General features: G+C 36.5%; 1 protein-coding gene across 1 annotated transcript; it reads left to right on the plus strand.

Moving 5' to 3' along the window:
- The first annotated feature begins 500 nt into the window (after positions 1-500).
- Positions 501-20894, plus strand: LOC127952169 (zinc finger protein 501-like). Its single transcript, XM_052550535.1, has 3 exons — positions 501-1090; positions 13718-14839; positions 18844-20894. Exons 1-3 carry the CDS (start codon positions 712-714, stop codon positions 18924-18926), a joined length of 1584 nt encoding a protein of 527 aa, XP_052406495.1. The 5' UTR covers positions 501-711; the 3' UTR covers positions 18927-20894.
- The last annotated feature ends 6063 nt before the right edge of the window (positions 20895-26957 follow it).

Consider the following 26957-nt stretch of genomic DNA (forward strand, 5'->3'; position numbering starts at 1 on the left):
TCAAAATGTTATTTGCTTTTAATTTATGTCATAATGTCCTTTGAACAATCTTCTTGTACATATATTATACCAAAATGTCAAGTTTACCTAGGAAAAGCAATTATTATACCAGCAAACTCAAAATGGATGAAAAATGAACAAACTTTTCCATACTAAACTTTTATATTTTGGATTCAGTACATTTTTTTTATAAGGCTGCATCTCATCACTATCGTGTTTTCATTGATCTTAATTTTCATTTACATGCTGCAACTTTGAATAAAGATGAGCACATATACTGCACGTGACAAAACGAGGTGTTGGTGTTTTAATATCACTGTATTTCTTGTAGTAGCGTTCATTGCCGTTGAAACCGTCTTTAGACTGTGCAAAGTCATTTTCACAGTATTATTTCCCTCCTCTCGTCGCTTCACTCTCCAGTCCAGCGGGTGGCGCTAAACACATGCGTTTGTTTGCCAAACATCATTAAACCTCAGACGAAGAAGAATTAGTCTCTGGTATGACCATGCTCTCTGTTTTATTTGGTTGTGGTGCTGTTTTAATACAAGAGCTTAGAAATGTTGTTTATGTAAATAGAAAAATATAGTTTTTGGTTTTTTGAAAAGTAAATGCCTGTAGTATTCTCATCTTCACAGTCGTGGTTAAGTTTTGAAGCAAACAGGAATATCTGGAGAAGTAGAATCATCTGAACTGAGATCTGCTGCTGTAAAGATGCTGTTTGTTAAAGAGGAGAGTGAAGAGAACACGAGTGAACCAGAAACACTGAGAATAAAACACGGGGAACCAGAAACCTGGAGAATAAAACAAGAGGAACCAGAAACCTGGAGAATAAAACAAGAGGAGCCAGAAACCAGGGGAATAAAACAAGAGGAGCCAGAAACCAGGGGAATAAAACAAGAGGAACCAGAAACCTGGAGAATAAAACAAGAGGAGCCAGAAACCTGGAGAATAAAACAAGAGGAACCAGAAACCTGGAGAATAAAACAAGAGGAGCCAGAAACCAGGGGAATAAAACAAGAGGAACCAGAAACCTGGAGAATAAAACACGGGGAGCCAGAATCCTTGGGAATAAAACCGGAGGAACAAGGAGGTTAGTGTTTATTCTTCATTCATCTTTAATGTTTGACTGTTTGCCTATAAAAGATGGAATGAACAAAGAAAAGCTTGAAATTTAATGGAACTGAGAATCAAATCCAAAAAAACAATCGCAGTGGAAAATACTGGGGGAAAAAACGAAAAATGTAGCTAACTTTTTTTAAAGTTAGCAAAGTAAATTGAACACATCAGATGTAAAAGAAAAGAAAAGGAATGCCTAGAAATCCCTTTGTAATTATTCCACTCAGTTTTGCAAAATGCAAATAATTTTTTATGATGTTAAACATAGAGCAGTTTTTTTTGAGGGAGAGAGAGATGGTCAGAATTATTGGCACCCTAAGAAAATCTGATCAAAGAAGGTTGTGAAACGTGCTGCAACTTCAGAAAATGCATGCAAATAAAAAAGCACCAGCAAATCAAGAAAACATCTTCATCAGTTTGATAGCAGGTGTTGTAAATACTCTCGGCCAAATAAAGAAGTTTATTAGCAGCGTGTTTCTTTGTTTGGCTGTGTTAAGTATTTGCAACGCATTTGTCAAATTGATGACGTTGTTTTCTTAGTTTGCAGTTGATGTTTTTTTTTTTCTATTTGCATCGCATTTCTTTATTTAGTTCCATTGTGACATTTACAACTGTTAATATTTAGGTTGGCTTGAGAAAATTCAAATCTAAACACACTGAAGCCTATTAGACTCAAACTTCACATCTGTTTGCCATTTCTAACCTATGCAAACTAGGAGTGGGCGATATGAATAAAATATCAGCACAATTTTTTTTTTTTTTTTTTGAAATCTCACGATTCACAATTTTAGCACAGGTCTTTGTCATGTTGGTTTTACTATTTTGCAAGTTGTCTGAGCATTACAGACAAACTAATTTCCCTATTATAAAGATAAAGTATTTGAAGTAGAGCCCGACCGATATATCGGCCGGCCGATATTATCGGCCGATATGAGCTAATTGCATTTAAATCGGCATCGGCGTTTATAACGGCCGATGAAACATGAGAAACAGTCTCATATTCTTCACTCATGTTATGAGTGTTGCATAGTTTGCCCACCAGAGGGCGGTCTGCAGCTCCAGAGTTGCAACAGCGCCAGAAATCCACAAAGAAGAAAGCGATCAGCCAAGCCACCCAGGTGAGTCTGTCGTTCGTCATGTGAAATGATTGTAGATTTAGTTCATACACTGTATATAAAAACGGTGTGGTAGTTCTAGTTAACGGTCCTATCATTATCACTTCTAAATATTCTGTAACATCACTTACAGCAGCTAATGCATTGCTATATTAGATTAGCCACAAAGCTAATACCATGTTTATCAGTGGAAGAGCGCGAACGTTAATAAGAGGTCGAACTATAAAGTTAGCGTTTAGTGCTTATTCTATTGCGATGTGTTTCCCACATAATGACCGCGTAATGGGCCTTTCACACAGGACGCGGTATGCACAGCGCTTGGCCGCTGGGTTTAGCGTTGCCCTTCAGATACAACGCGATTTGCCCTGCTCTGCTCTATGGAGTAGGCGGAGTTTTAAAAACTTTTAGCGGGAGCTCTTTCATAGTCTGTGGTTCCTCCTTTCGGTCAGCAGCAAACATGTATCTGTCCCGTTGTAAGAAGCGAGCGATAGCGCTAGTCCTGCTGATGAGAATTAAGAGAGAAGCAAGGAAGAAGAGGCTACCCTCAGGCCCAGGGAACAATTTGGTGAATTCAGGCTGGTTACGTTACTCTAACGCTAATATAGCTTCCTTTTTAGCAGGCCCCTTAAATGCTTGCTATTAACTTGTTTGAAGGTGGTTCTTCTCAAAATTGACAGCGGTGTGTTCATGGCACTAACGTTAACCATTTTGATTCAGACTGCACAAAGAGAAGAGGAGAAGATATACGGGTCCGTTGTGAATGTGTCTGTGAGAGCAAATATAGTGTAGTTACAGTAACTACAGTAGGTGCGTCAGAAATGATTAAATCAGAGGGGACATGTAAATAAATGTGAGCTGAACAAGCGCTTTTTTCTTTTCTTTTTTTTTCTTACATATTGTTTCAAAGCAGCTTTACAGACATAACAGGAAAATGTTGAAATAATATTGTTAAATATAAGGAGGTTAATACCTATTGCTTGACAAATAAAAATATATATATATATATTTCTCATTTTTGCCTATGTAGGAGATCCCTGTTTATTATTATTATAATTCTAATGATGACATGAGTAATGATACATGGTGATATTATTAATACACATGCTTATTCTTTCTATGTCTCTCTTTCTGCCCTACAGATGGCTGAAAAAGGTGAATGATGTAGCAGCAAAAGTGTGGGACTACTTCTGCAAATACTTTAACTTTAGTATTATAATTTATTTACAGTACACACACAGACTGTTAAAATCAGCTTCAACTGGAAGAAAGTAAAAGTGTTAAATGTTTAAAATCAGACTGTTTTTTGATCGTTAAAAAAATATATACTTTTGATGTGCAATTGTTTAGTGATTGAGACCGTAATCTAAGGCTTTTTTTTACATAAATCCCTTCTGGAAAATGGTTTATACAGCCCACATACATAGAACAGGCAGATATTTTGCCATTGAATGTTATGTAAGTGCAGCTTATAGGAAATGGGTCTAATATCCAGTTTATTTTCAAAATCAAAATATCGGCTTATAAATCGGCTCTTTTCAAGTTAATATCGGCATCGGCATCGGCCCCCAAAAATCCATATCGGTCGGGCTCTAATTTGAAGGTAACAAAAAATAATAAAGGCAGATATTAAGGCCAAAGAGGGTGAAGATAAAAATCTTTGTTCTCATTTTTTAATAACAAAAAATAAAAGAATGACAAAGATATGCATTAAAACTACACATACAAAAACAAGCAAAAAGTGCTTTATTTTCAAGGATAGATTTATTTAGCAGCATTTAAAAATAAAACACTATGTAAACTGATTCCTAAAGCAACTGTATTAAATTTTTTCAGTCAAGATCAGTGAGTGATTTTTCTCTTTGTGTTTTGTTGTTTCATTAACGTTAAATGGTTCACCCAAAAATGAAAATTATGTCAGCTCCCTGTCAGTTCTGCCATAGTTTTAGTTTTATACCACCAAAACAGTTGCTGGTCGACAGCGACTTCGAGAGTATTTTTGCCACTATCAAATTTAATGTGGACCATCAACTCTTTGGTCACACACATTCTTGGGGACAACGTGAAAGTGAGTAAATAATGATAGACATTATTATTATTATTTTTTTTTGTGATTGTTATTGTACAAATTATTCTTCAGACTTTTGTTCTATTCGAACATAAGTGCCCTGCGAAGTGGACATCACAGGACATTCCACCATTATAGGGAAAGTATATGTTTCATTCAAAGAGCACTGAAGTGTGCGAGATGTGAGTTTAAATTATTTATTTACAGAGGTGTATGATGTCACACTTATCAGTGTTTGAAGACATTGCACAGCTCAAATCTGTGAATGAATGTTCCAACCTGAGGTAAACTTGAACAGATTCCCCTGTTTCCCTGCGAGGACTGTAATTTAGAACCCCTGGCTTAATGTGAGCTACAAATTGATATTTAAGCCCTTACATTAAAGTTAACATGAACTCTTTTCTCTACTGTGTCTTGTCAGTCAGCCTTTAAACACTAGTCTCGTTGGGTTACGACAGTCAGCTCAGTAAAGCTCTCTAAGATCGTTCTGTGTTCCCATTATTATACTTGATTGATAAATACATGTCTATGAATTTGCAAATAGGACTTTAACAGCTTTAATGTTGTTTTGTTACTTGCTACAGGGTGTCTGTGAGAACAAGGGCGTAAAAAAGACTAAATTGTTTTTAGTATGCACAGTAACTGAAATTTAAAACTGTTAAAAGAAATGGTCAATAACTGTTGCACATATATGACATGACGCCGTGTAGCTTCAAGCGCATCATTCTGCACAGCGGATGCGTACATTGTGAAAGCTTCGTGCTGCACTGTATTTTATATTTTTAATAGCACAACAAGATAAGATATATACGATATCGCATATATCGTATCTTGTTGTGCTATTAAAAATATGCTATACAGATGTCTTTGACATTGTTGGGCCAAGCGTTGCATCTTTGGTTAATACATCTCCCAGCTCAGGGTGCGTACCAGTTTAAACATGCCGTTGTTGAACCCACTACTAAAATATAATAACTTGGATCGTTCCATTTTGTAAAATTTTAGACCTATATCTAAACTCCCCTGACTGTTGCCATTGATACGGTCAACCACTCTATTCTTTTATCTAGACTTGAACAGTGTAGACTTGAGCATTAAGGACATAGCCCTTTAAATGGTTACAATCAAATTTGACAGACAGTTTTTCTGTTCACCTTGGTGAATTTTCGTCATCTACTGGCCCTCTTTTTTTGTGGTGTCCCACAAGGATCAGTATTGGGCCCTTTATTGTAGAGCCCGACCGATATGGATTTTTGGGGGCCGATGCCGATGCCGATATTAACTCGAAAATAGCCGATTTATAAGCCGATATTTTGATTTTGAAAGTAAACTGGATATTAGACCCATTTCCTATAAACTGCACTTACACAACATTGAATAGCAAAATATCTACCTGTTCTATGTATGTGGGCTGTATAAACCATTTTCCAGAAGGGATTTATGTAAAAAAAAAAAAAGCCTTAGATTACGGTCTCAATGACTAAACAATTGCACATCAAAAGTATATATTTTTTAATGATCAAAAAACAGTCTGGTTTTAAACATTTAACACTTTTGCTTTCTTCCAGCTGAAGCTGGTTTTAACAGTCTGTGTGTGTACTGTAAATAAATTATAATACTAAAGTTAAAGTATTTGCAGAAGTAGTCCCACACTTTGCTGCTACAGCATTCACCTTTTTCAGGTATCTGTAGGGCAGAAAGAGAGACAGAGAAAGAATAACCATGTGTATTAATAATATCACCATGTATCATTACTCATGTCATCATTAGAATTATAATAATAATAAACAGGGATCTCCTACATAGGCAAAAATGAGAAATTTATATATTTTTTTTATTTGTCAAGCAATAGGTATTACCTACTTATATTTAACTATATTATTTCAACATTTTCCTGTTATGTCTGTAAAGCTGCTTTGAAACAATATGTAAAAAAAAAAAAGCGCGTGTTCAGCTCACATTTATTTACATGTCCCCTCTGGTTTAATCATTTCTTACGCACCTACTGTAGTTACTGTAACTACACTACATTTGCTCTCACAGACATATTCACAATGGACCCGTAGATCTTCTCCTCTTCTCTTTGTGCAGTCTGAATCAAAACATCGTCATGCGCTGGCGAACGTAAAGTTAGCCTACTGTTACCGGAAGATTACGGAATCAATTCGAAGTTGAATGGTTAACGTTAGTGTCATGAACACACCGCTGTCAATTTTGAGAAGCACCACCTTCAAACAAGTTAATAGCAAGCATTTAAGGGGCCTGCTAAAAAGGAAGCTATATTAGCGTTAGAGTAACATAACCAGCCTGAATTCACCAAATTGTGCTCTGGACCTGAGGGTAGCCTTCTCTTCCTTGCTTCTCTCTTAATTATCATCAGCTGGACTAGCGCTATCGCTCGCTTCTTACAACGGGACAGATACATGTTTGCTGCTGACCGAAAGGAGGAACAACAGACTATTAAAACTCCGCCAACGCCATAGCGCAGTGCAAATCGCGTTGTATCTGAAGGGCAACGCTGAACCCAGCATACCGCGTCCTGTGTGAAAGGACCATTACGCGGTCATTATGTGGGAAACACACCGCAATAGAATAAGAATAATTTTAATGCTAACGTTATAGTTTGACCTCTTATTAACGTTCGCGCTCTTCCACTAATAAACATGGTATTAGCTTTGTGGCTAATCTAATATAGCAATGCATGAGCGGCTGTAAGTGATGTTGCAGAATATTTAGAAGTGATAATGATAGGACCGTTAGCTAGAACTACCACACCGTTTTTATATACAGTGTATGAACTAAATCTACAATCATTTCACATGACGAACGACAGACTCACCTGGGTGGCTTGGCTGATCGCTTTCTTCTTTGTGGATTTCTGGCGCTGTTGCAACTCTGGAGCTGCAGACCGCCCTCTGGTGGGCAAACTATGCAACACTCATAACATGAGTGAAGCATGAGACTCTGTTTTTTCATGTTTCATCGGCCGTTATAAACGCCGATGCCGATTTAAATGCAATTAGCTCATATCGGCCGATAATATCGGCCGGCCGATATATCGGTCGGGCTCTACTTTATTGTTTTCTTTGTATATGCTGCCCTTGGTGTATATTTTTAGAAAGCACAATATCTCCTTCCACTGTTATGCGGATGATGTACAAATTGATTTGCCTGTCAAAACAAATTACAAAGCTTCATTTCTGTCATTACTTGCCTGAGAGATTAAAAAATATGGATTGGATCAGAACTTTCTTTGTCTTAATGAAAATAGGGCCGAGATTGTTGTGTTTGGTTGTCCTGGGGATTTAAGTGCTTGTGTAGATGCACTTGGTAATTTAGGTTTGTTTGTTCATCCATTTACGTAGAATCTTCCTTTGGTTTTTGACAGTGCTTTTAAATTTGAAAAACAGATTAGTTCTGTTGTAAAAGCCAAGTTCTTTTAACTGAGACTGTTGGCTTAAGTCAAAGCCCTACCTGCCGTGGAATGAGTTTGAAAGTGTAATTCATGCTTTTATAACATCTAGACTAGACTACTGTAACTCTTAATATTTTGGTTTGGATCAGTCAACTAAAAGGTGACCAAGCTTTTTCAGTGGTGTGGCCTAATTTGTGGAATAGTTTACCTGTACTTATGAGAACTGTTCAGACTGTTGGAATTATAAGTCATTACTTGAGACTAGGGGTGTCACGAAATCGATCGAAATTAAGTCACAGTCTCGAACTTCGAATAAAAAAATGGAATCATCGATGCTGCCATGCCCCCATGTTGTATGACGGCAAATCAATGACAAAAATAACCGAGCATTCAACTGATGCTGGCGCGCGCGCTATATGGCTTCCGCAAGAGGAAAACTGAATCGGATTCGAATAAAACGGGAGCCCGCGAGCTCATTTCAAACTCTCTCGCGCGCGTGACATTTACTCTGTGCGCAATAAAACCCTCGCGCGCGCATGCTCATTCCCCACATCCTCGCGCAGAATAAATGTAAAAATCGAGAATCGAATCGAACCGTGACCTTAGAATCGAAAATGCAATTGAATCGAGGATTTGGAGAATCGTGACACCCCTACTTGAGACACACCGGTCTTCCTTGGCTTTTATTTAGAGCTGAACTGAGACATTGTGATGTTTTTACTGTATTTGTCTTGTGTATGTGTGACTTTTTATTTTTTCCAGACATTAAGTACTTTGGTCAACCAAGGTTGTTTTTAAATGTGCCATATAAATACAATTTAGTTGAGCTGAACTTGCTAATCATGCTAGAAACATTATCAACATCTATCTAATCTATCTAAATTTTAAAACGTCACGCTTTTAACAATTGCTGTAAGCTTTCTCAAGCCAACATAAAGTTTATCTTGACTAACCTTTATATCTAGTCTAAATAAAAATCTTCGTAATGATGTATGGAGCCTATAAATGCAACCTCCGGAGGATGCAGCCTTCCGTTTGAGAAACGGCCTAAATCTAAGACTATTTAAAATAGGGCTGGATGATTTGGCCAAAAATGAATGAATGAAAAATGAATTTTCCACGTCTATGAAAACTATAAAACTATATAACATTTTAGAAAACACATGGCCCAAATAAATAAAGGGTCACCTTTTATTTGTATTTAGCCTTCATACAAACAAGAAATCTGAAATCACTGTCAAATAAACATAAGACTCTCAGTCTCACCTTATTAATATTAATATATTTAACTTTAAACTATAACATAGGATGATTATTCTTATAGATTGAAACAAAAGTGCTTCTGCCAGGATAAAGAATATGAAAAGTGCTCGGAAACAGAAAAAAGAGTGATAAACGACAAAAATGTTGCTGTAGACAATAGGGATGTGCGCCACAACTAACGTTTTAACGGAAATTTTGTATCTGACAAAATTCACTCAACGTCAGCCAATTCTTATTTATTAAAATCAGCTGGGAAAATGCAGAAGACGGAAAAATCTGTCAATAGCCTGACAGAATTCTTCATCTTCATTTAACTTTAGCCAACATATTAAAACACAAATGACAAAAACAATAGGGAACTTTATCAAGAAATAGCGTTAAAATGGCTTTTAAAAACATACTTCATCATGTAATCAATATCATCTAAAAACAAAACAACCAAAAAGAAAAACAGGACCTGAGGCGGTAACGGTTTCCATCCAAAGTTGCGAATTTAACTTAAGCGCAAAATTGGAATATAACATAAAACATTTGTGAACAAGCACTGTTTCCATCCAACGCATCAAAGAGAACAAAATCGTCACTTACTGCGACAGGCTGTAGTGATTGACATTAGCTGGCTTTGGCTAGACTCTAAGCTAGATGTCTACGTGATGTAATGAATATGATTATGCACCGCTCCAGTAGAGTTATTGTAAGCTAATTTAAAATAACACAGTTTACACACAACTTTTCAGTTTCTTTCTAATTCAAAATAATCCCACACCTTGCTAATAATCCCAAACCGTTCGGCGGAAGTGCGGAGAGTGCGCAAGCCCAAACATTGCCAGTTACTACTAACCGATTCATGATTTATCAGAGATTTAATTATCGAATAGCGTATTTGGAAATGATAGCTTTAGTACATTTGGCGTGCAATTATCCAACAAAAATATTAAAATTTGGGGCGTATCGTCTTCCAGTCCACCGGGAATTGTCCCTATTCTCCCGGTGGCCAGTCAGCGCTTGATTTCCACAGACATGCAGAACGTGCAGGATTCATAGATTGACATTTTGCGGCTTAATATTCACACTCCCATATCCCATTTTGATTCAAGTGTAATGACCTAATTTTGATTTAGTCGTCCAAAATGTGGCATGTTCCGTCCGCGTTAGGCTGAATTCCATTTTTATGACTCAAATCTACGAACCAGTCTGTATTTTCCGCATCGCCGAGATTATTCGCTGTATGTCTGAGTGCAATTTGGGAAAGAAATAAGCTAAATGTGGATGTGAGTAAATATTCAAATGTAATCCTCTTTGTAATCGTTAAAATTGTCATAAGTAACTGTAATTTAATTACATTTTTTTTTTCTTAGTAACTGTAACTGATTACAGTTACATTTATTTTGTAATTAAATTACGTAACGCCATTACATGTAACTAGTTACTCCCCAACACTGGTTACCGGCAACCAAATGTGACGACCCTGGGCTGGACTCCACTTCAAAGTAGTTACGCTTTCACAACGAAACACACAGCGTCTCCACGACATGGTAGCAACAAGAATAAAAGTTATGCCTTATTTCTTTTTAGTGAACATTTGGGCGGCATTATGCAAATCTTCCCACATTGTGAGGTAGATGTGTGGGCGTGTTTAAAAAGAGCCATTTCAGGGGGGTGTGGATGAATCTTAACTTATATAAAGAATATCTCTTTGGATTTGAGACTTTAGGTTTCGCAACTTTACAGATCTTCTTTATACACCAAGAGTTTCTAACACTCCAAAGAAAAAGGAAAAAAATTAAATCACATCATATGACTCGGGTTGTGCCGATAGACGATAGTATCATGTATCGAAAATAGTCAAATATATAGATGTAAGCAGATGTCTCTGTTGATAGTCAAGACTATATTCCGCTCATTCTCCTATTAATGTATTAAATTAGGATAATAACTTTTTTTTTATTTTTTTTTTATTAGGCAGCCTATTGTAATTCGGCTATCAAACTGCCCAGCTATTTCACTTCAGCACCACATTTCACAGACACACACACACACAAAAGAGGATTAGAGCCTGTAGTCGGTGAAGAAGTTGTAACGCTTTGACTTGTCTGCGGATATAAGGTATTTCATTGCATTTTAACAAGTAATCTGAATGGCCTATATATTTGCAATTTTTTAAAGAGCCCTCACTTACTGAGTTTAATGTCACAGTTATGTTAGACTGCATCTCATTCTTGTTTCTGTGGCAGTGCGTCAGTCTCGTCATGAGGAGCGGTCCGGAGTGCAGTATTACCAGGGATGTAGTGGAGGCTAAACGCACGTAAATGCCGTTTACGCACCCCCCAAAATTCGGAAATAGCGTTTACCCACCTCCAAAAAAAACGTTTATCCACCTCTAAATTGAGTTTATCCACCTCTAAATAGCCTACAGTTCCTATGACATTTTAAATTAAGCTTATGTAGTTTTAGTTTCATATTGTTCATTATTAGTTTCATAGGTTGTTTGTTGTTAAAGATGAAGTATTTCATATTGCGCTACAACTTGTCAGTGTTCACCAATTGCGGTATTGCCAGTAGTAGTGGGAAGTTCAGATCATTTTACTGACTCGGATCTTTGAGTCTCGTTCAGCAAAATTAACTAATCTTTTCTCTTCCCGTCTCTATGGGACTGACAGGAAGAATAAAAGACCTCACCTGTCGATTCAGAACCCATATGTTGTGTAATGCGCATGTGCAGTCAACACAAAATGAACGAATCACTCTCTGAGACAACTCGATAGTCCTGAGTCATATTAAAGATTCGTTCAAAATGAACGACACTCAACAGACTGCATCTAGATTCAAAAATGGATATCCAGCAATTAATAATAATAATATTAATAACGTTCCTTATTTTGAATAGAAATCATCACTCATACAGCAGCCATTCATCTCATCTCCGGTTTATTTGTGTTCATATACATACAATATCCACGATCTGCCAGGGCTATAGGCACACGTTTGAAGAGATAATAATTTTATGACATGTTTGTAAAATATTTTGTCATACAGAATAACATTTCTATTTATTTTACACTGATTTATGCGATCTGAAGAGCTAAAACAGCTAAGAGAGCTAACGATTACTCTCCTCTTAATGATTTGCGTCAGCTATGACATCAGTGCGATATCATTAGTTTGTAAAACTGTCAATCATCTCAAGTGAACCACGTGATCAAAAGGATGTCCTTCTGCAATTAAACTGTCTGTGTCATTGCAGTAGGTGTCATTGCTAAAATATATGAAAGACAAAAGTAAAAAAATATTTGATTCCAGCTTGTTAAATGTGAATATGTTCTAGTGTCTTCTCTCCTCTGTGACAGTCAACTTTGAGTTTGAAATTTGAGGACCATTCCTGGGCTTTTGGGGAAACACCGATCCACATTTTTCTGACAAAATATAGACCAAACAACTAACTGATTAATTGAGAAAATATTCAACAGATTAATTGACTATTAAAATAATCCCAAATCCCTAATCATTACGTACAAGTGCATTGCATTGGAACCCCTGGATATAAGCCTCCCTCTCTATTCCTCTTTTTAAAAAGTTGTTCTCTCTGTTTTATCATTTAGTAAACTTTATAGATTTCAACCTTATTCTTCAACTTCAACCTCATTCCTTCTGGAGTCTCTTTAACAAGAACTTAGATTAATGTATGAATTGAATAGTGATTGTGTGAACTATATGAGGGAACAACCAGTGATACCCTTGGTAGTAATATCAAATGATAGCCTATAGCGATGTCATCAGGATACACATACACCGGTAGGCAGTGGCTCACCTTACCGTGACCACGATGTGGTCACCCAGAATTTATAGTTTAACCACCTCTTTTTTTACCACTACACCTCTGAGTATTACTGATGCATTTAAACTTTACTCCAAATATATCAACTTACCTGTTTTGAATACTTTATATTTAATGTGTTCGTTTAGGTCCATAATTACTTAAAATGAAATCAACTGTGGATTTTCACCATTGACTGATTTTGCAGATAATTTTGACTGATAACTTCCTCCGTGTGCAGATGCGGCAAATTTGTCACAGGACGGTGAGATGACAGTTGCATCCAACTATGAACTAGCTATTTTAAATACAGTATTTTTATATTTAATGTTAGTTTATCAGTATGTTGGAAAGTGTATTTTTATATTATTGGTGATTCCATAGGGTCTCTCTCTCACGCAGCTGCACGGTTTAAAACACCCAATAGATCTGCTATGACAAGAACAAAGAGTCTCTCTCTTGCTCCACCCATGCACGATAAAATCGTCTATCATCGATCTCACGTGCTGACGATATGATGATTTGAAAAATGACCATATCGCCCAAACCTAGCAACTAGCTTATTTGAAAACATCAAGAACACATCTGCTGCAGTTTTAGATTTTGTTTGTTGTAACAGAAACAATCTTTAGAGAGGTTGATTAAAATAGATGGAGCAGCAAATAAGTTACACTTTTTTCAACAAAATGTATGTTAAATAATTGTGTAGTTGATCAAATATATTTTATAGTTCTCCTTGTGGAAACCTGATTTGTGTCTATAATGTTTTAAAAATTATATATTGAAGATCAATGTACTTCGTTCATGAAAAGTTTCAGGAAGGTAAGGTTTTGAAAATTGCATCAAAAGGAGCAAAATTTTGAATAGAAATTGTCTGTTAGACTAGGGTTGACTTTATGTACTTGAACATTTCTGTTCTTTTATTTTAGAGTTTCTTGAAGAAAGTGAGGAGCATGAAGAATTGAATAAAGATGAGGAGAAAGATCATTTCAAAACTGGAGAAAACCCTTCGAGTTGCTCTCAAACCAAACAGAAAAATTTAAAGAAAAGAAGAGCCACCTGTAATCAGTGTGGAAAGAGTTTCACAAAAAAAAATAGTCTTAATGTTCACATGAGAATTCACACTGGAGAGAAACCTTACAAGTGTTCACACTGTGACAAGAGATTCAGTGCTTCATCAAGACTGAAAACACATGAGAGGATTCACACTGGAGAGAAACCGTATACTTGTGATCAGTGCGGGAAGAGTTTTGCACGAAGAGGAATCCTTATAAGACATATGAGAATTCATACAGGAGAGAAACTGTACACATGTAATCAATGTGGAAATAGTTTGAAATCTAAATATAGTCTTGATCGTCACATGAGAGTTCATACTGGTGAGAAACTGTACACTTGTGATCAATGCGGGAAGAGTTTTGCACGGAGAGGAATCCTTATAAGACATATGAGACTTCATACAGAAAAGAAACTATACACATGTAATCAATGTGGAAAGAGTTTAATTAGCAAATGTAGTCTTGAGATTCACGTGAGAGTTCATACTGATGAGAAACTGTACACTTGTGATCAGTGCGGGAAGAGTTTCTCACACTCAGCAAACCTTAAGAGACACATGAACACCCACACTGGAGAGAAGCAGCACTCATGTGATCAATGCAGCAAGAGATTTTTAAGAGCTTCAGACCTGAAGCAGCACCTGAAGGTTCATACAAAGGAGAAGCCACATTCATGTAGTTTGTGTGGAAAGAGTTTTTCACGTTTTTCAACTTTGAAAGAACATCAGAAAATACATAGTGCTGTGAGAGAGTACATGTGCTTTGAGTGTAAAAAGACTTTTACTAGAGAAAAGTGTTTAAAACTGCACGAGAGGATCCACACTGGAGAGAAACCCTACAAGTGTTCACACTGTGACAAGAGATTCAGTCATTCATCAAATCTGAAAAGACATGAGAGGAACCACACTGGAGAGAAACCGTATCACTGCACTGAATGTGGGAAGTGTTTCAAATGTTCAACTGCTCTACACAGACATACAAAAAACAATCATAGTAAGTATTCAAGATTCAGCTGAAATTCTGATCAAATCAAAGATGGAGTTCCTCTCCAAATAACTGTCAAAACATATTATTGTTTTTAATTAATTAACTGATGTTTTTAAACTCACGTTTCATGAGTTTCTATTGAAAATCTGAAGAAGATGCCATGAAAAATGATCCCTGCGACCATTTTTCTGAGACTGTCTAGAAACCCCACCCCTTTTAGGGAAAATATTTACCAAATGTATTGAAAGGTTCTACAAACTATTTTAGTCATTAAACATAACACTGCATAGTTTTTCAGTTTTGAAACAGTAGACAGAAACTTAAATCTTGTACAAATGATTTCTTTGAGCTCTAGAAAAATACAATAAGAATCATTTGAGTAATAAGAAATAATAATAAATAATAATTAAGTGTGTAGGTCAATTACATTACATGATACACTGATACTCATATAACCAATAATCACATGTTGATGGCCAATTAAACAGATGGTAATCACACTGATACACCATAAAAAGTGAATAGTCAGTCGCAGTGATTTTGCCAAGTAAGATATGTTCCTGATCAACATTATTGTCCAAAAACATAGACTTAACCCAATCCCTACCCCTAAGCCTAACCCAACCCATAATTTATTCCTAAAATCAATGAGAAATTATAGCTGATTAACAAGAGTGTAGAAGCACCTGAACCTGATATTTCCTGAAAAGTTATATCTTAGTTTTGATTGGTTGATTGGAACTTTGTTCCAACATCAACAAGGATGTTGATCCAGGAACACATTATACTTGGTGAAATCACGCTCCCCTCAATAATCACACACTATTCATATAGAACAAATTCACACTGATAGCTGTTAGGGGTGCGCGATAAATATCGTCTGATAATTAATGCGTCCGATAATTAATTATTATTTTAATTAATTAATATATGTAAATATACACAAACACACACACACAATTGCATAATAAATGTAAAAATAGAATACAAAAAGATTAAAAAGGTATTTAGATTTGTATAGTTATAATGAGTGTTAAAGTTAGAGGGTCAAATAAAGATGGAAGAGTAAGTTGATTCTTGAGGATGGCTAAGGACTCAGCTGCTCAGATTAAGTTGGGGAGGTCATTCCACCTGGAGGGAACATTTAATTTAAAAGTCAGTAAACGTGACTTTCTGCTTCTTTGGGATGGCACAATCAAGCGATGTTCACTTGCAGAATGCAAGCTTCTAGAGGGCACATAAGTCCGAAGTAATACTTTTAGGTAAGTGGTAGCAGAGACAGTGGTAATTTTGTAGGCAAACATCAATGCCTTGAATGTGAGGTATGTTGAGGTGTAGCGTGTATTCTTTTCGGCTCATTAAAAGTTAATCTTGCTGCCGCGTTCTGGATTAATTTGTAAAGGTTTGATAGAACTGGCTGGAAGACCTGCTAAGAGAGCACTGCAGTAGTCCAGCCTGGACAGAACAAGAGCTTGAACAAGGAGTTGTGCAGCATGATCCGAAAGAAAGCTCCTGATCTTCTTGATGTTGAATAAAGCAAATCTGCAGGATTGGACACCTGATCATTAATCATAACGCCAAGGCTCCTGGCTCTTTTTGAAGGAGTTATGATTGATGTGCCTAACTTGATGGTGAAATTGTGATGAAATGATGGGTTAGCTGGAACCACAAACATTTCTGTCTTGGCGAGGTTGAGTTTAAGGTGGTGGTCCATCATCAAGCAAGACATGAGATGCGAGAAGCTGAGATGCGAGTAGCTACCGTCGGATAATCAGGATGGAATGAGAGGTAGATTTGAGGGTCATCAGCATAGCTGTGGTATGAAAAGCCACGTTTCTGAATGACAGAACCTAATGATTCCATGTAGACAGAGAAGAGAAGTGGTCTGACCCTGAGGCACCCCAGTAGTTAGATGCTGTGACTTGGACACCTCACCTCTCCAAGATACTTTGAATGACCTATCTGATAGGTAAGACTCAAACCACTGAAGTATTGTTCCTGAGATACCCTTTGCCAATAGGGTTGATAGGAGGATCTGGTGGTTAACGGTGTCAAAAGCAGCGTACAGATCAAGCAGGATAAGTATCAAGGCAAGCAGAGTGTGGAAATCAGCATACAGAGATTTATCTAGGTGGATGTTGAAATCACCAAGCATAACTAGGGGAGTACCATACTCAGGAAAGTTTGAGAGCAGCACATCTAATTCATCTAAAAAGTTACTTAGTGGTCCTGGGAGTTGATAGACAACTGCATAATGTATTTTAAGAGGGTAGGTAACAGTAACTGAATGAGGCTCAAAGGAGCCGTTGATACCTAAAGATGGTAAGGGATTAAATTTACAGTCATTAGAGATGAGCAGACCAGGGGTCCATTCTTCGTACATCGCTTATTACATCCGAGATCAAATGACACCTCCAAGATGATATCATCGTGCTAATCATTATCCGGCTAATTGGGTTCTTCGAACGCACCTGTTGTGTATGATTAGTATCGCTGGATTGAGTTATCGGAGATAATTGCGCGTTCATGTGTTGGCTTAAAAGGGGATATGTATCGATACTCGAAACCATGATCAGCAGTGCAGCGATTGGCTGGTGGCAAGACGGCAATGTAATGACGTTATATAATTTAAAACGACACCTGACGAAAAACTTGACAAATTTCTGGACTTTTATAAGGAAACAGCCAAACAAACAAAACTACATAAATTTTATAATAGATACACGAAACAGATAATATATATATTTTTTTTATTTTATTAGAATTTTTTTCATGATTCCCAATTATTTGGATTGCAATTTATAATAGTTGTGCAGTCTTTACATTTTTATTTCAATGTAGAAATTATCTATTAATTTAATTTTATATTTGGACAGATTTGTTACATGACAGCATTAATGAAAGTTTTTTTAAGGGTCAATATCATGTTATCTGCATCTCCTGCGCTCCATCAAGCCACTCTTATAATAGCATCACTCAAAATAATGCACAACTCTATTATCTGTATAGCATGTGTGTAAGACTCTAATACAATTATGAAGTAATACTTTTATGACAAATAAATATTTCAGTGAGTAAAACTGGCTGTGTCTATAGTAGCATCTTTATATTATTTTAAAATAATTTTTAATATAATTTAATAAAATAATCTTTTAAATTATTGTCCCTGGATCAGTACGATACTCTTGTAATAAAGTAGCGGTGGTAGCAGACATATTTTGAGTATCAGTTCTGGTTAAAAAGAAGCGATCCAATCCTGTTTACATGAAATAAGCTGCTCCCGAGCAGGTTTAAGCTGACGGACCTGTTGCTATGACAGCAGTTCCGGGATGAGCTTTGAAGAACCAAACGATCCAAGATCACGCCAAATCGTCAACATTCAAATCCAGCTAACTGAGTTAGCGACGTACGAAGAACATGCCCCAGTACCTCCATCTCTATTTATTTATTTTTTTATCATATTTGAGGAAGGGGGTTACAACAATACAATCCTGCTTGGGGCACCCATTTGGCCAGCAGCGGGCCTGTATATTATTATAGCTATATTATAATTTCACAAAGAAATGTACAAAATTTTCTCCAAGCAATAATAAAAGGGCACATTTAATTCAGAATTTGTCGTAAATATAATTTTGTTAAAAAAGAAAAAAAAATTGTGAATCAAATCATTAAATCAACATCGTAAATAGAACCGAATCGTGAGTTCAGTGAATTGTTACATCCCTAGTAGATGGCAGTGAAGGTGCACTTAATCACTTATTATTCATTCATTTCTATGATTTGCTTTATATATTGAAATTCTAAAATATGGTAAATTTAGTAAGAGTAGTATATAAGTTTAAAAAACTTTTTTTTTTAAAATTACATTATTGGAAAGGGAATAATCGGTCTCAAATAGTCCGATTATCTTGTGGTCTGTACCAAGCATTAGACTGGAGCCCTGCGCTGTTACATCAGGTTTCATTTTTATCTTCACATTTCTGAAAATAAAACCTTTTTTTTTTTTTCAGAGTTGACTGAAGAAAACGAGGTGATTAAAGAATCAAGTGAAGTTAAGGAGAAAAATCACGTTAAAACTGGAGAAAAACTTTAGAATTCCTCTCAAACCAAACAGAAATATTTATTCTGCATTTCACCGTGAAAAGAGTTTGAAAAGCAATACAAGTCTTGAGCATCACATGAGAGTTCAGACTGTAGAGAAATCATTCACATGTAATCAATATCGGAAGAGTAAAGGAACGCATGGACATCCACACTGGAGAGAAACTGTGCTCGTGATCAATGCAGAAAAACATTTTTTGAGCGCTTCAGATCTGAAGCAGGACCTGAAAGTACATACAAAAGAGAAACCACATTTATGTAATTTACATTTACGTTTAATCATTTAAAACAATAGAAACAATTATTTGTGTGGCAAGTTTTTTTTCTGTGTCTACAAAATTTGAAAGTACATCAGAAAATGCATACTGGTGTGAAAGAGTACATGTGATTTTGAGTGTGAAAAAAAAAGACTTCAGTGATTTGTTTAAAACTTCACCAGAGGATTCACACTGGAGAGAAACTTCGTAAGTGTCCACAATGCAACAAGAGATTCAGTGTGTCATCACATCTGAAAACACACATGAGAGGATTCACACTGGAGCGAAACCGTATCACTGCACTGAATCTGGGAAGTGTTTCAATCAATCATCTGCTCTACACAGACATAGCCTACAAAAAAACAATTAAATAAGGCCCCGTACACGCATTTAGCTGTATTCATCCAGACAGATCAAGCATTTTGGGAGCCTGAAACCGGATTTTATTCATCTTCAAAATCAGCAGATTCACCTGATATTCAGATCAACTAAAAGATGCAGTTCCTCCCGAAAGAATGTCAAAAAGTTTTTTTCTTGTATATCAGTTTGTTTCATGATTTGAATAATATCATTGTGCTTTCTTATGAGTTTCATTTAATTCATGTTCAGTTGTCTTATAACGCATATCACCTGTAGTTTGCTTAAGTTTTCATGAAGGAAAGTAGCTTTTTACAAACTGTTCTTGTTCAGGAAGCTGTAGAGGAGACTAACACTTTAAGAGACACCAAGATATCATTTTAATTGGTTATTCATTGTTACTTTTAAAACAAGTAATTCTTCTATGATATGTTCAGAAAACACAGATGCAAGATATACTGTCATGTAGATTTGTAATTGATATTTAATTGCTTCTCTTTCTGTAGGAATTAATGTCTGAACTCCGTAATTAGCCCTGAGGCAAAATTATGAAAGACCATCATATCAATAAACTCTAATGTTAACTGTTCTGCTTTCGGTGCTAGAACAATTAAGGAAATACACTAACAATTTATTATTGGTATATAAATATTGTCAAGCTAACTGTATCTTGCCAACTGTTGCTACATGTGATAATATCCAGATATCCGTCTGAGATGCGTTACAATTTTTTTGCAATCCAGCAGCAGGATCTGTTGTACTGAAGGCGTGCAGCGGAGGGTGGTTGCCTCCACAAAGTGCATTCAAAATTGTTTAATGCACAGCTAGTCACTAATTATCCTGCTTATGCCATGGTCATTTGCATGCACATAATAGATGTTAATAATATTTGTTCTGCAATATTTGATTGGAATGATAAAAGTTTGTTTACTTTTGTCATTCACAACTTGTTAGATGTTAGATTATGGTTTCCAATGTTTATAGGAAGCACATTAATGTAGAACATGATAAACTGACCTGGAACTACCTGTGCAGTTAAACAAATTTAATCAACACCTGCCAGCCAATCAGAATCGAGTATTCAGACAGAACATGGCACAAGAAAACAAGTTTTTTGATATATTAGAGACAATTTCCAAATACAAATGTTTCAAATAAATGATACACCATACTGCTGCTGCTGTTCTTTCAGTGAGCGAATTTAAAGGGTATACAAATTAATAATATGCCAAACGAACAAACAATAAACCTTTGTTATTATCTAAAGTAATTCATGACACAATATTGAATATAAAAAGTATCCAGTTTAATAAAATAAATGAACACTAATAAAACAAAGTAACAAACTGATTGCAATGTATTTTTTCCCACATCAATCTAAATTTTTCAAACTATGAGCCATTCACACTTAAAGGACTAATTATGGGAATGGATTGGTTCTTTTGTAGTGCAAACATGACTTGACTGTGAACTTCTGTTAATCAATATTCTATTGTCTATAAAATTTTGACCACTGGTGGCTGTCTCCACACTTCATCCTTTCATCGTTGTTGTGTTCAGGGGATACGATCGAGCAGCCACCCACTAACCCAACAGCTGGGTTACACCAAAACTACCCAACATGCATAACTCAGAATTTGAGTAAAAAATAATTAGATTGTTTTTAGATTGTTTAGATTAGATTGTATATTTAGATTCACATAGACAAATGCTGTTGTAGTAGTTGATGAAGATGAGTAGTGTTTGTTTTTGTTTTGCTGTTGTTTTGTCCATGCAATGCATATTGTGAGAAAATATGACAATATTTATTGCTTTTGAAAATTGAAAATGTAATGCTCTTTTTACATCTTGGCCAGGGGATTATAGAAGAAAAAATACCCTTTTGGCTAATTCTGGCTTTTTAAACCATTTTTATTCATGTGTTTTATGAAATTACACTGTCCCCTTTTAAATAAACCATCAAATCAGTATAACAGCATTGCAGTTTAATTGGCTTTTAGCATACATCCTGACTCATATAATCAGTTTCTAACAGCAAACACTATAAAGAGAGATGAGCTGCTGATGAAATAAAGAGAGATGATCTGCTGATGATCTGAATGTCTTGTTGAATGAGTGTTGATAGTCTGAAGCTCATCAATATCAACAGAGCTGCTGAAAAGACTTTATTTCATGTCAAAAGTTCCTGTTTTTACCTCATTTATCATTCTGATGTCTTCAGCTCTCCTGTAAACTACCACTTAAATCTCCTGTCATTGGTGTAAACAGACTTAGGCTATTTGGTATTTATTTCTGTGTTTATGCTTTCAACGGGTTTCCCACCACTCTATATTTGTAAGAATTCACATTTATATATTCTGGAATCAATTAGCAGCGTTGCCAACTCTCACGCATCTGGCGTGACACTTATGCTTGGACTTAAGCGTGAGATTGATGCTGAAATTGTGAGTGTCACGCCAGATGCGTGAGAGTTGGCAACCCTCCAATTAGTGTAAAAACAAATTGATATTTTTGATTTTGGTAGATCACCTTCTCCCACACCAAACACATCATTAGTGAAGCTCCTCCCACAACCACATCATTAGTGAAGCTCCTCCCACAACCACATCATCAGTGAAGCTCCTCCCACAACCACATCATCAGTGAAGCTCCTCCCACAACCACATCATCAGTGAAGCTTCTCCCACAACCACATCATAAGTGAAGCTTCTCCCACACCAAACACATCATTAGTGAAGCTCGTCCCACAACCACATCATCAGTGAAGCTCCTCCCACAACCACATCATTAGTGAAGCTTCTCCCACACCAAACACATCATTAGTGAAGCTCCTCCCACAACAAACACATAGTCAGTGAAGCTCCTCCCACAACAAACACATAATCAGTGAAGCTCCTCCCAATACCTCCCTACAATAACATCATCATGCAACTTCACCCGCAAACAGGCATTTCCCTAAACTGCCACAGGCCAGAATTTCCGCAACAGTAAAGAGCTTATTAATAATGGAAACGTTTATTGATTTTAGCTAATTAATATTTTCAGTAACTGTTGTTAGTTTCATTTCGTTTTTCATTTATTGTGATTTTTTTATTATTCCAGTTTATGAATTTTTTTTTTTTTTTTTTTTTTGACGAATAGTTTTAAGTGGTGAGTTCCTCATTGACTAGCTGATTAAAAGAGCCATACTGCCCTGCAAATAATAATCTAAATTGGAGCCTTGCTCATTCTTTAAATTGTGTTTGTTGCCCTGTCTTAATTATGGAAATTTGACATTAGCCTACTTCACCTACGACTTTTAACTGCACTGCATCTTCCACTAGCTATGGCTAGAACAGCATCTGTAAACACCACGACTTGCGCTGAACCGGCGATGCCCTCAAATCAGACAGGAGAACTGTGACTGAGAACATAACACACGTCGGGAAGTTTGTTTGTGAAGACGGGGGCCAAGGCGTGATATAACTTGATGCGTAAAGACTCTTTCAGATAAGAAGCACCAGGCTGGCTGCAATTTGACAGTGCATAGCAACATTTTTATTTTTTTTACTATAGCCTACCATCGCTCTATCATTGATTTTAATGATTCTATTCATTTATTAACTTATATGACATGCCGGAACGCAGTTCCGGACCGTTCCGGCCCACTTTAACCCCTGCATGTAAGGTACAAGGCAACAAAATGCAGTTAGCATCTAACCAGAAGTGCAATAAGCAGTAAGTACAGAATATTCAGTGTCTACAATATGTTACAAATAAATATACAAATAAGGCAGTACTATGAACATAATGTACAGATTTTAAATACTATCAGCATTATATACAGAAGGGTGTACTATGAACATACTATACAGATGGATTATGTAAAAGTGTATGTACACTATAAGCAGAAACTATGAACATCATTTATGAACATCATTTACACTTTGATTTCATTAGACATTTGATTTCAAGCTAGATTGATTCATGTGAAATGTGTAAAGTGAAATGACTGAAAGTTGTCGCATTTTAAATTGGATTTGCTTTGTTTCTTTACAGCATATTTATTTTTGACTGCAGTGAGATGATTCTGCAGTTTGCATTAAGAATCCAATCAGAGTTTTGATTCATCACTGCAGAGGACTCTGGAGTTGTTTAGTGATCGCTCACTAATTCACAAACTCACTCATCAGCATAAACAACAAACTGCAGAAAAGAGATTGATTGTGAGTTTGTTATTACAGCAGTATGAAAAACAAAAAGGTTATTCAAACTGGGAATAAATAATGTAAAGAAACAAAGCACTCCATGACATCAGTCTAAAACTGTTCTGCTTTTTCACAAAATCTCTAAAATGGAATTCATAAACAGTTCATGCTTTTCTCCTTGTAACAACATGGATACAATTAAATCATTCAAATGTGTTACAATGGATGGGAATGTTTTTTTAATGATACAAAAGAGCTTGTTTTATCAAAAGCAATACTTAATAATATCTCATACCAAAGCAAGGTTGTTATTTTTTCAAGGACATGTATTTCGTATGGTTTCATACTGGCCGCTGCTGTGTAACAGAGTAATTACTTGATAAATCTAATATAAAGTTCAACACTTTCTTTACCAAATAGTGCTGTTAGTCCTTTTACACATTGTACTTTCATTACCAAAAAGTGCTATTACCAATGTCCTGTTACACACATTCAGAGGATTGTTACATATGTGTAGTTACACAAACATTAGAGCTGTAGATACTATGTACCAATGTGTACTTGGACTGTAGTAACTTACTGTGTGCACTTCTAGTTACTATGTAAGTAAACAGGTATTATAATATAAAGCTGGAGCCATTTCACTACTGATTACTATTTATTATTCAACTTTTGTGTTTAAATGATCTTGTGTAGGTTTTTAAAGGTTGGAAACCTCTAACTAAGCTGACATGATTGACAGCTGAATAGAAATTGACCCAAAACTCTGATAAGTTTTCTGAACAAAATGGCACTCAAGCAACTCACATTAGTCTACCTTAATTAGGATTATTTGAGTGATTAAGACTTTGAACACAAATAGTAAGGAGTACTATGTCTTCATCAGTAAGATAAACAAACAACTTCACATTAAGTAAAGTCAACAGAAAGTTAACAAGCTTGTTAGATTTTACAGAACTAGATGTTCTTAAATTTGTTTTACTTAAGATGTTTAGTTTAACTACTGTATCCACCTGAAAGTTCATATAACACAGCTTAATTGATTTGTATTTACAAGCTTTTCTTTAGTAGATTTAGTGATTACTTTTTACAGTGCAGTGGAAAGTGAAAAAGAGCAAAAGAGAGACATCATGTCATGCTGTCAGTCTCTGTTTTCCTGGGTGTTCCCTAGTGAGCTCACTTCTCCTTAGGCACTTCACCATAGGCACTTTAATTCCTGTAGTCTGGTTCTGTCTTCACAGTAATTGCACTCCAATTAAATCGCACAGGTGCTGGCAATCCTTTGTCATTAGTCTCCCTATGTATAGCTGTCTTTCTCTGTCATCTGTATGGAGTCCTTACCCTATGTGTTATGTTCTCGTCTCCCGAGACTTCCCCTTACCTTCTCGTTCCTCCGAGTTTCCTATCCGTTTCATCCGGTTCCCTCTTTTGTTTTGTTTGGTTTGTCATCCTGGACTGTTGATTTTGTATTTACCCTTTTTGTTAATTAAAGACTACCTGCAATTGGATCTACCCTCTCCTTGTGTTTCTCCTAAACCCAACTGTCACACATCAGCTGAGAATCCTAGGATCTTTGGTGAATGGAAAATCAAGGCAGAGGCCTGGCAGGAACTTAGGATGTCCTTCGAAGACTAGCTCAGCATCACCATCTTCTCAGAATCGTCCAGAGCTGCAGACTGAAGTTCACTTATGTGAGACCTGGATCCACCAGACAGCAGGAGGATCCCAATGTCTTGTGAAGTTATGAGGTCTGGAAATCCCCTAAGAAGATTCCTCTGACCTCGACACATGTGGCAGGGCATCCAGATCATCAGTGACTACAAGTCAAGCAACTCCACTCCAACGGTCACAGACGTCTCCTTTCCTTAACGAGCTAAATGACTTTTATGCTCGCCTCAACAGCGACAGCACCGAGACGGCCACCAAGATCACACCCTCAGCAGAACACCAGCCTTTCAAACTCACCACCACAAATGGCATTCCTGGACGTGTGCTTAGGGCATCTGCAGAGCAGCTTGCAGGAGTCTTCACAGACATTTTAGACCTGTCCCTCAGCCAAGCAACCCCATTTACGAATTAATCGCTCTTTTGAGTTAATTCTGTTCAAAGTCTTTAACAAAGAAGCTTGCAAAACGGTGTGCATTTGTTCACAGATCACTTTAAATGATTTGATCAGATCCCTGCATGCACTGAATCGTCTGATGGGGTTTCTCTTTCATACCTGGAAAGTTAAGAACAGGAAGAACATAAAGACCTTCGTACAACTGAAGCCAAATCTGCAAATTCTGCTGTTGGTCTGCACTTAAGATCTTAATTAGCTGAACACTGTATGTGTCATCTGTGAACAATAACACAGGAATTACAAACCTGATTCCAAAAAAGTTGGGACAATGTAGAAATTGTGAGTAAAAAAAGGAATGGAGTAATTTACAAATATCATAAACTTATATTTTATTCACAGCAGAATATAGATAACATATCAAATGTTCGAAGTGAGACATTTTGAAATGTCAAGCCAAATATATGTACATATAAGGAACCATTGGAGGACCGATTTGCAACTTATTAGGTCAATTGGCAACATGATTGGGTATAAAAAGAGCCTCTCAGAATGGCAGTGTCTCTCAGAAGTCAAGATGGGCAGAGGATCACCAATTCCCCCAATGTTGCTGCGAAAAATAGTGGAGCAATATCAGAAAGGAGTTTCTCAGAGAAAAATTGCAAAGATTTTGAAGTTATCATCATCTACAGTGCATAATATCATCCAAAGATTCAGAGAATCTGGAACAATCTCTGTGGGTAAGGGTCAAGGCTGGAGAACCATACTGGATGCCTGTGATCTTCAGGCCCTCAGACGGCACTGCATCACATAGAGGAATGCTACTATAATGGAAATCAAAACATGGGCTCAAGAATACTTAAAGAAATCATTGTTGGTGAACACAATCCACCGTGCCATTCGCCGTTACCGGCTAAAACTCTATAGGTCAAAAAAGAAGCCATATCTAAACATGAACCAGAAGCGCAAGCGTTTTCTCGGCCAAAGCTCATTTAAAATGGACTGTGGCAAAGTGGAAAACTGTTCTGTGGTTAGACGAATCAAAATTTTAAGTTCTTTTTGGAAAACTGGGATGCCATGTCATCCGGACTAAGGGGAAAAGGACAACACAAGTTGTTATCAGTGCTCAGTTCAGAAACCTGCATCTCTGATGGTATGGGGTT

Source organism: Carassius gibelio, chromosome B3, assembly GCF_023724105.1.
Source record: "Carassius gibelio isolate Cgi1373 ecotype wild population from Czech Republic chromosome B3, carGib1.2-hapl.c, whole genome shotgun sequence".
Classification (NCBI taxonomy): domain Eukaryota; kingdom Metazoa; phylum Chordata; class Actinopteri; order Cypriniformes; family Cyprinidae; genus Carassius; species Carassius gibelio.

Coding starts and splice junctions, on each gene's coding strand:
- LOC127952169 (XM_052550535.1), top strand. CDS start 712: ATGCTGTTTGTTAAAGAGGAGAGTGAAGAGAACACGAGTGAACCAGAA. Junction 1,091..13,717: donor AAAACCGGAGGAACAAGGAG/GTTAGTGTTTAT, acceptor CTTTTATTTTAG/AGTTTCTTGAAGAAAGTGAG. Junction 14,840..18,843: donor ACATACAAAAAACAATCATA/GTAAGTATTCAA, acceptor TTTTTTTTTCAG/AGTTGACTGAAGAAAACGAG.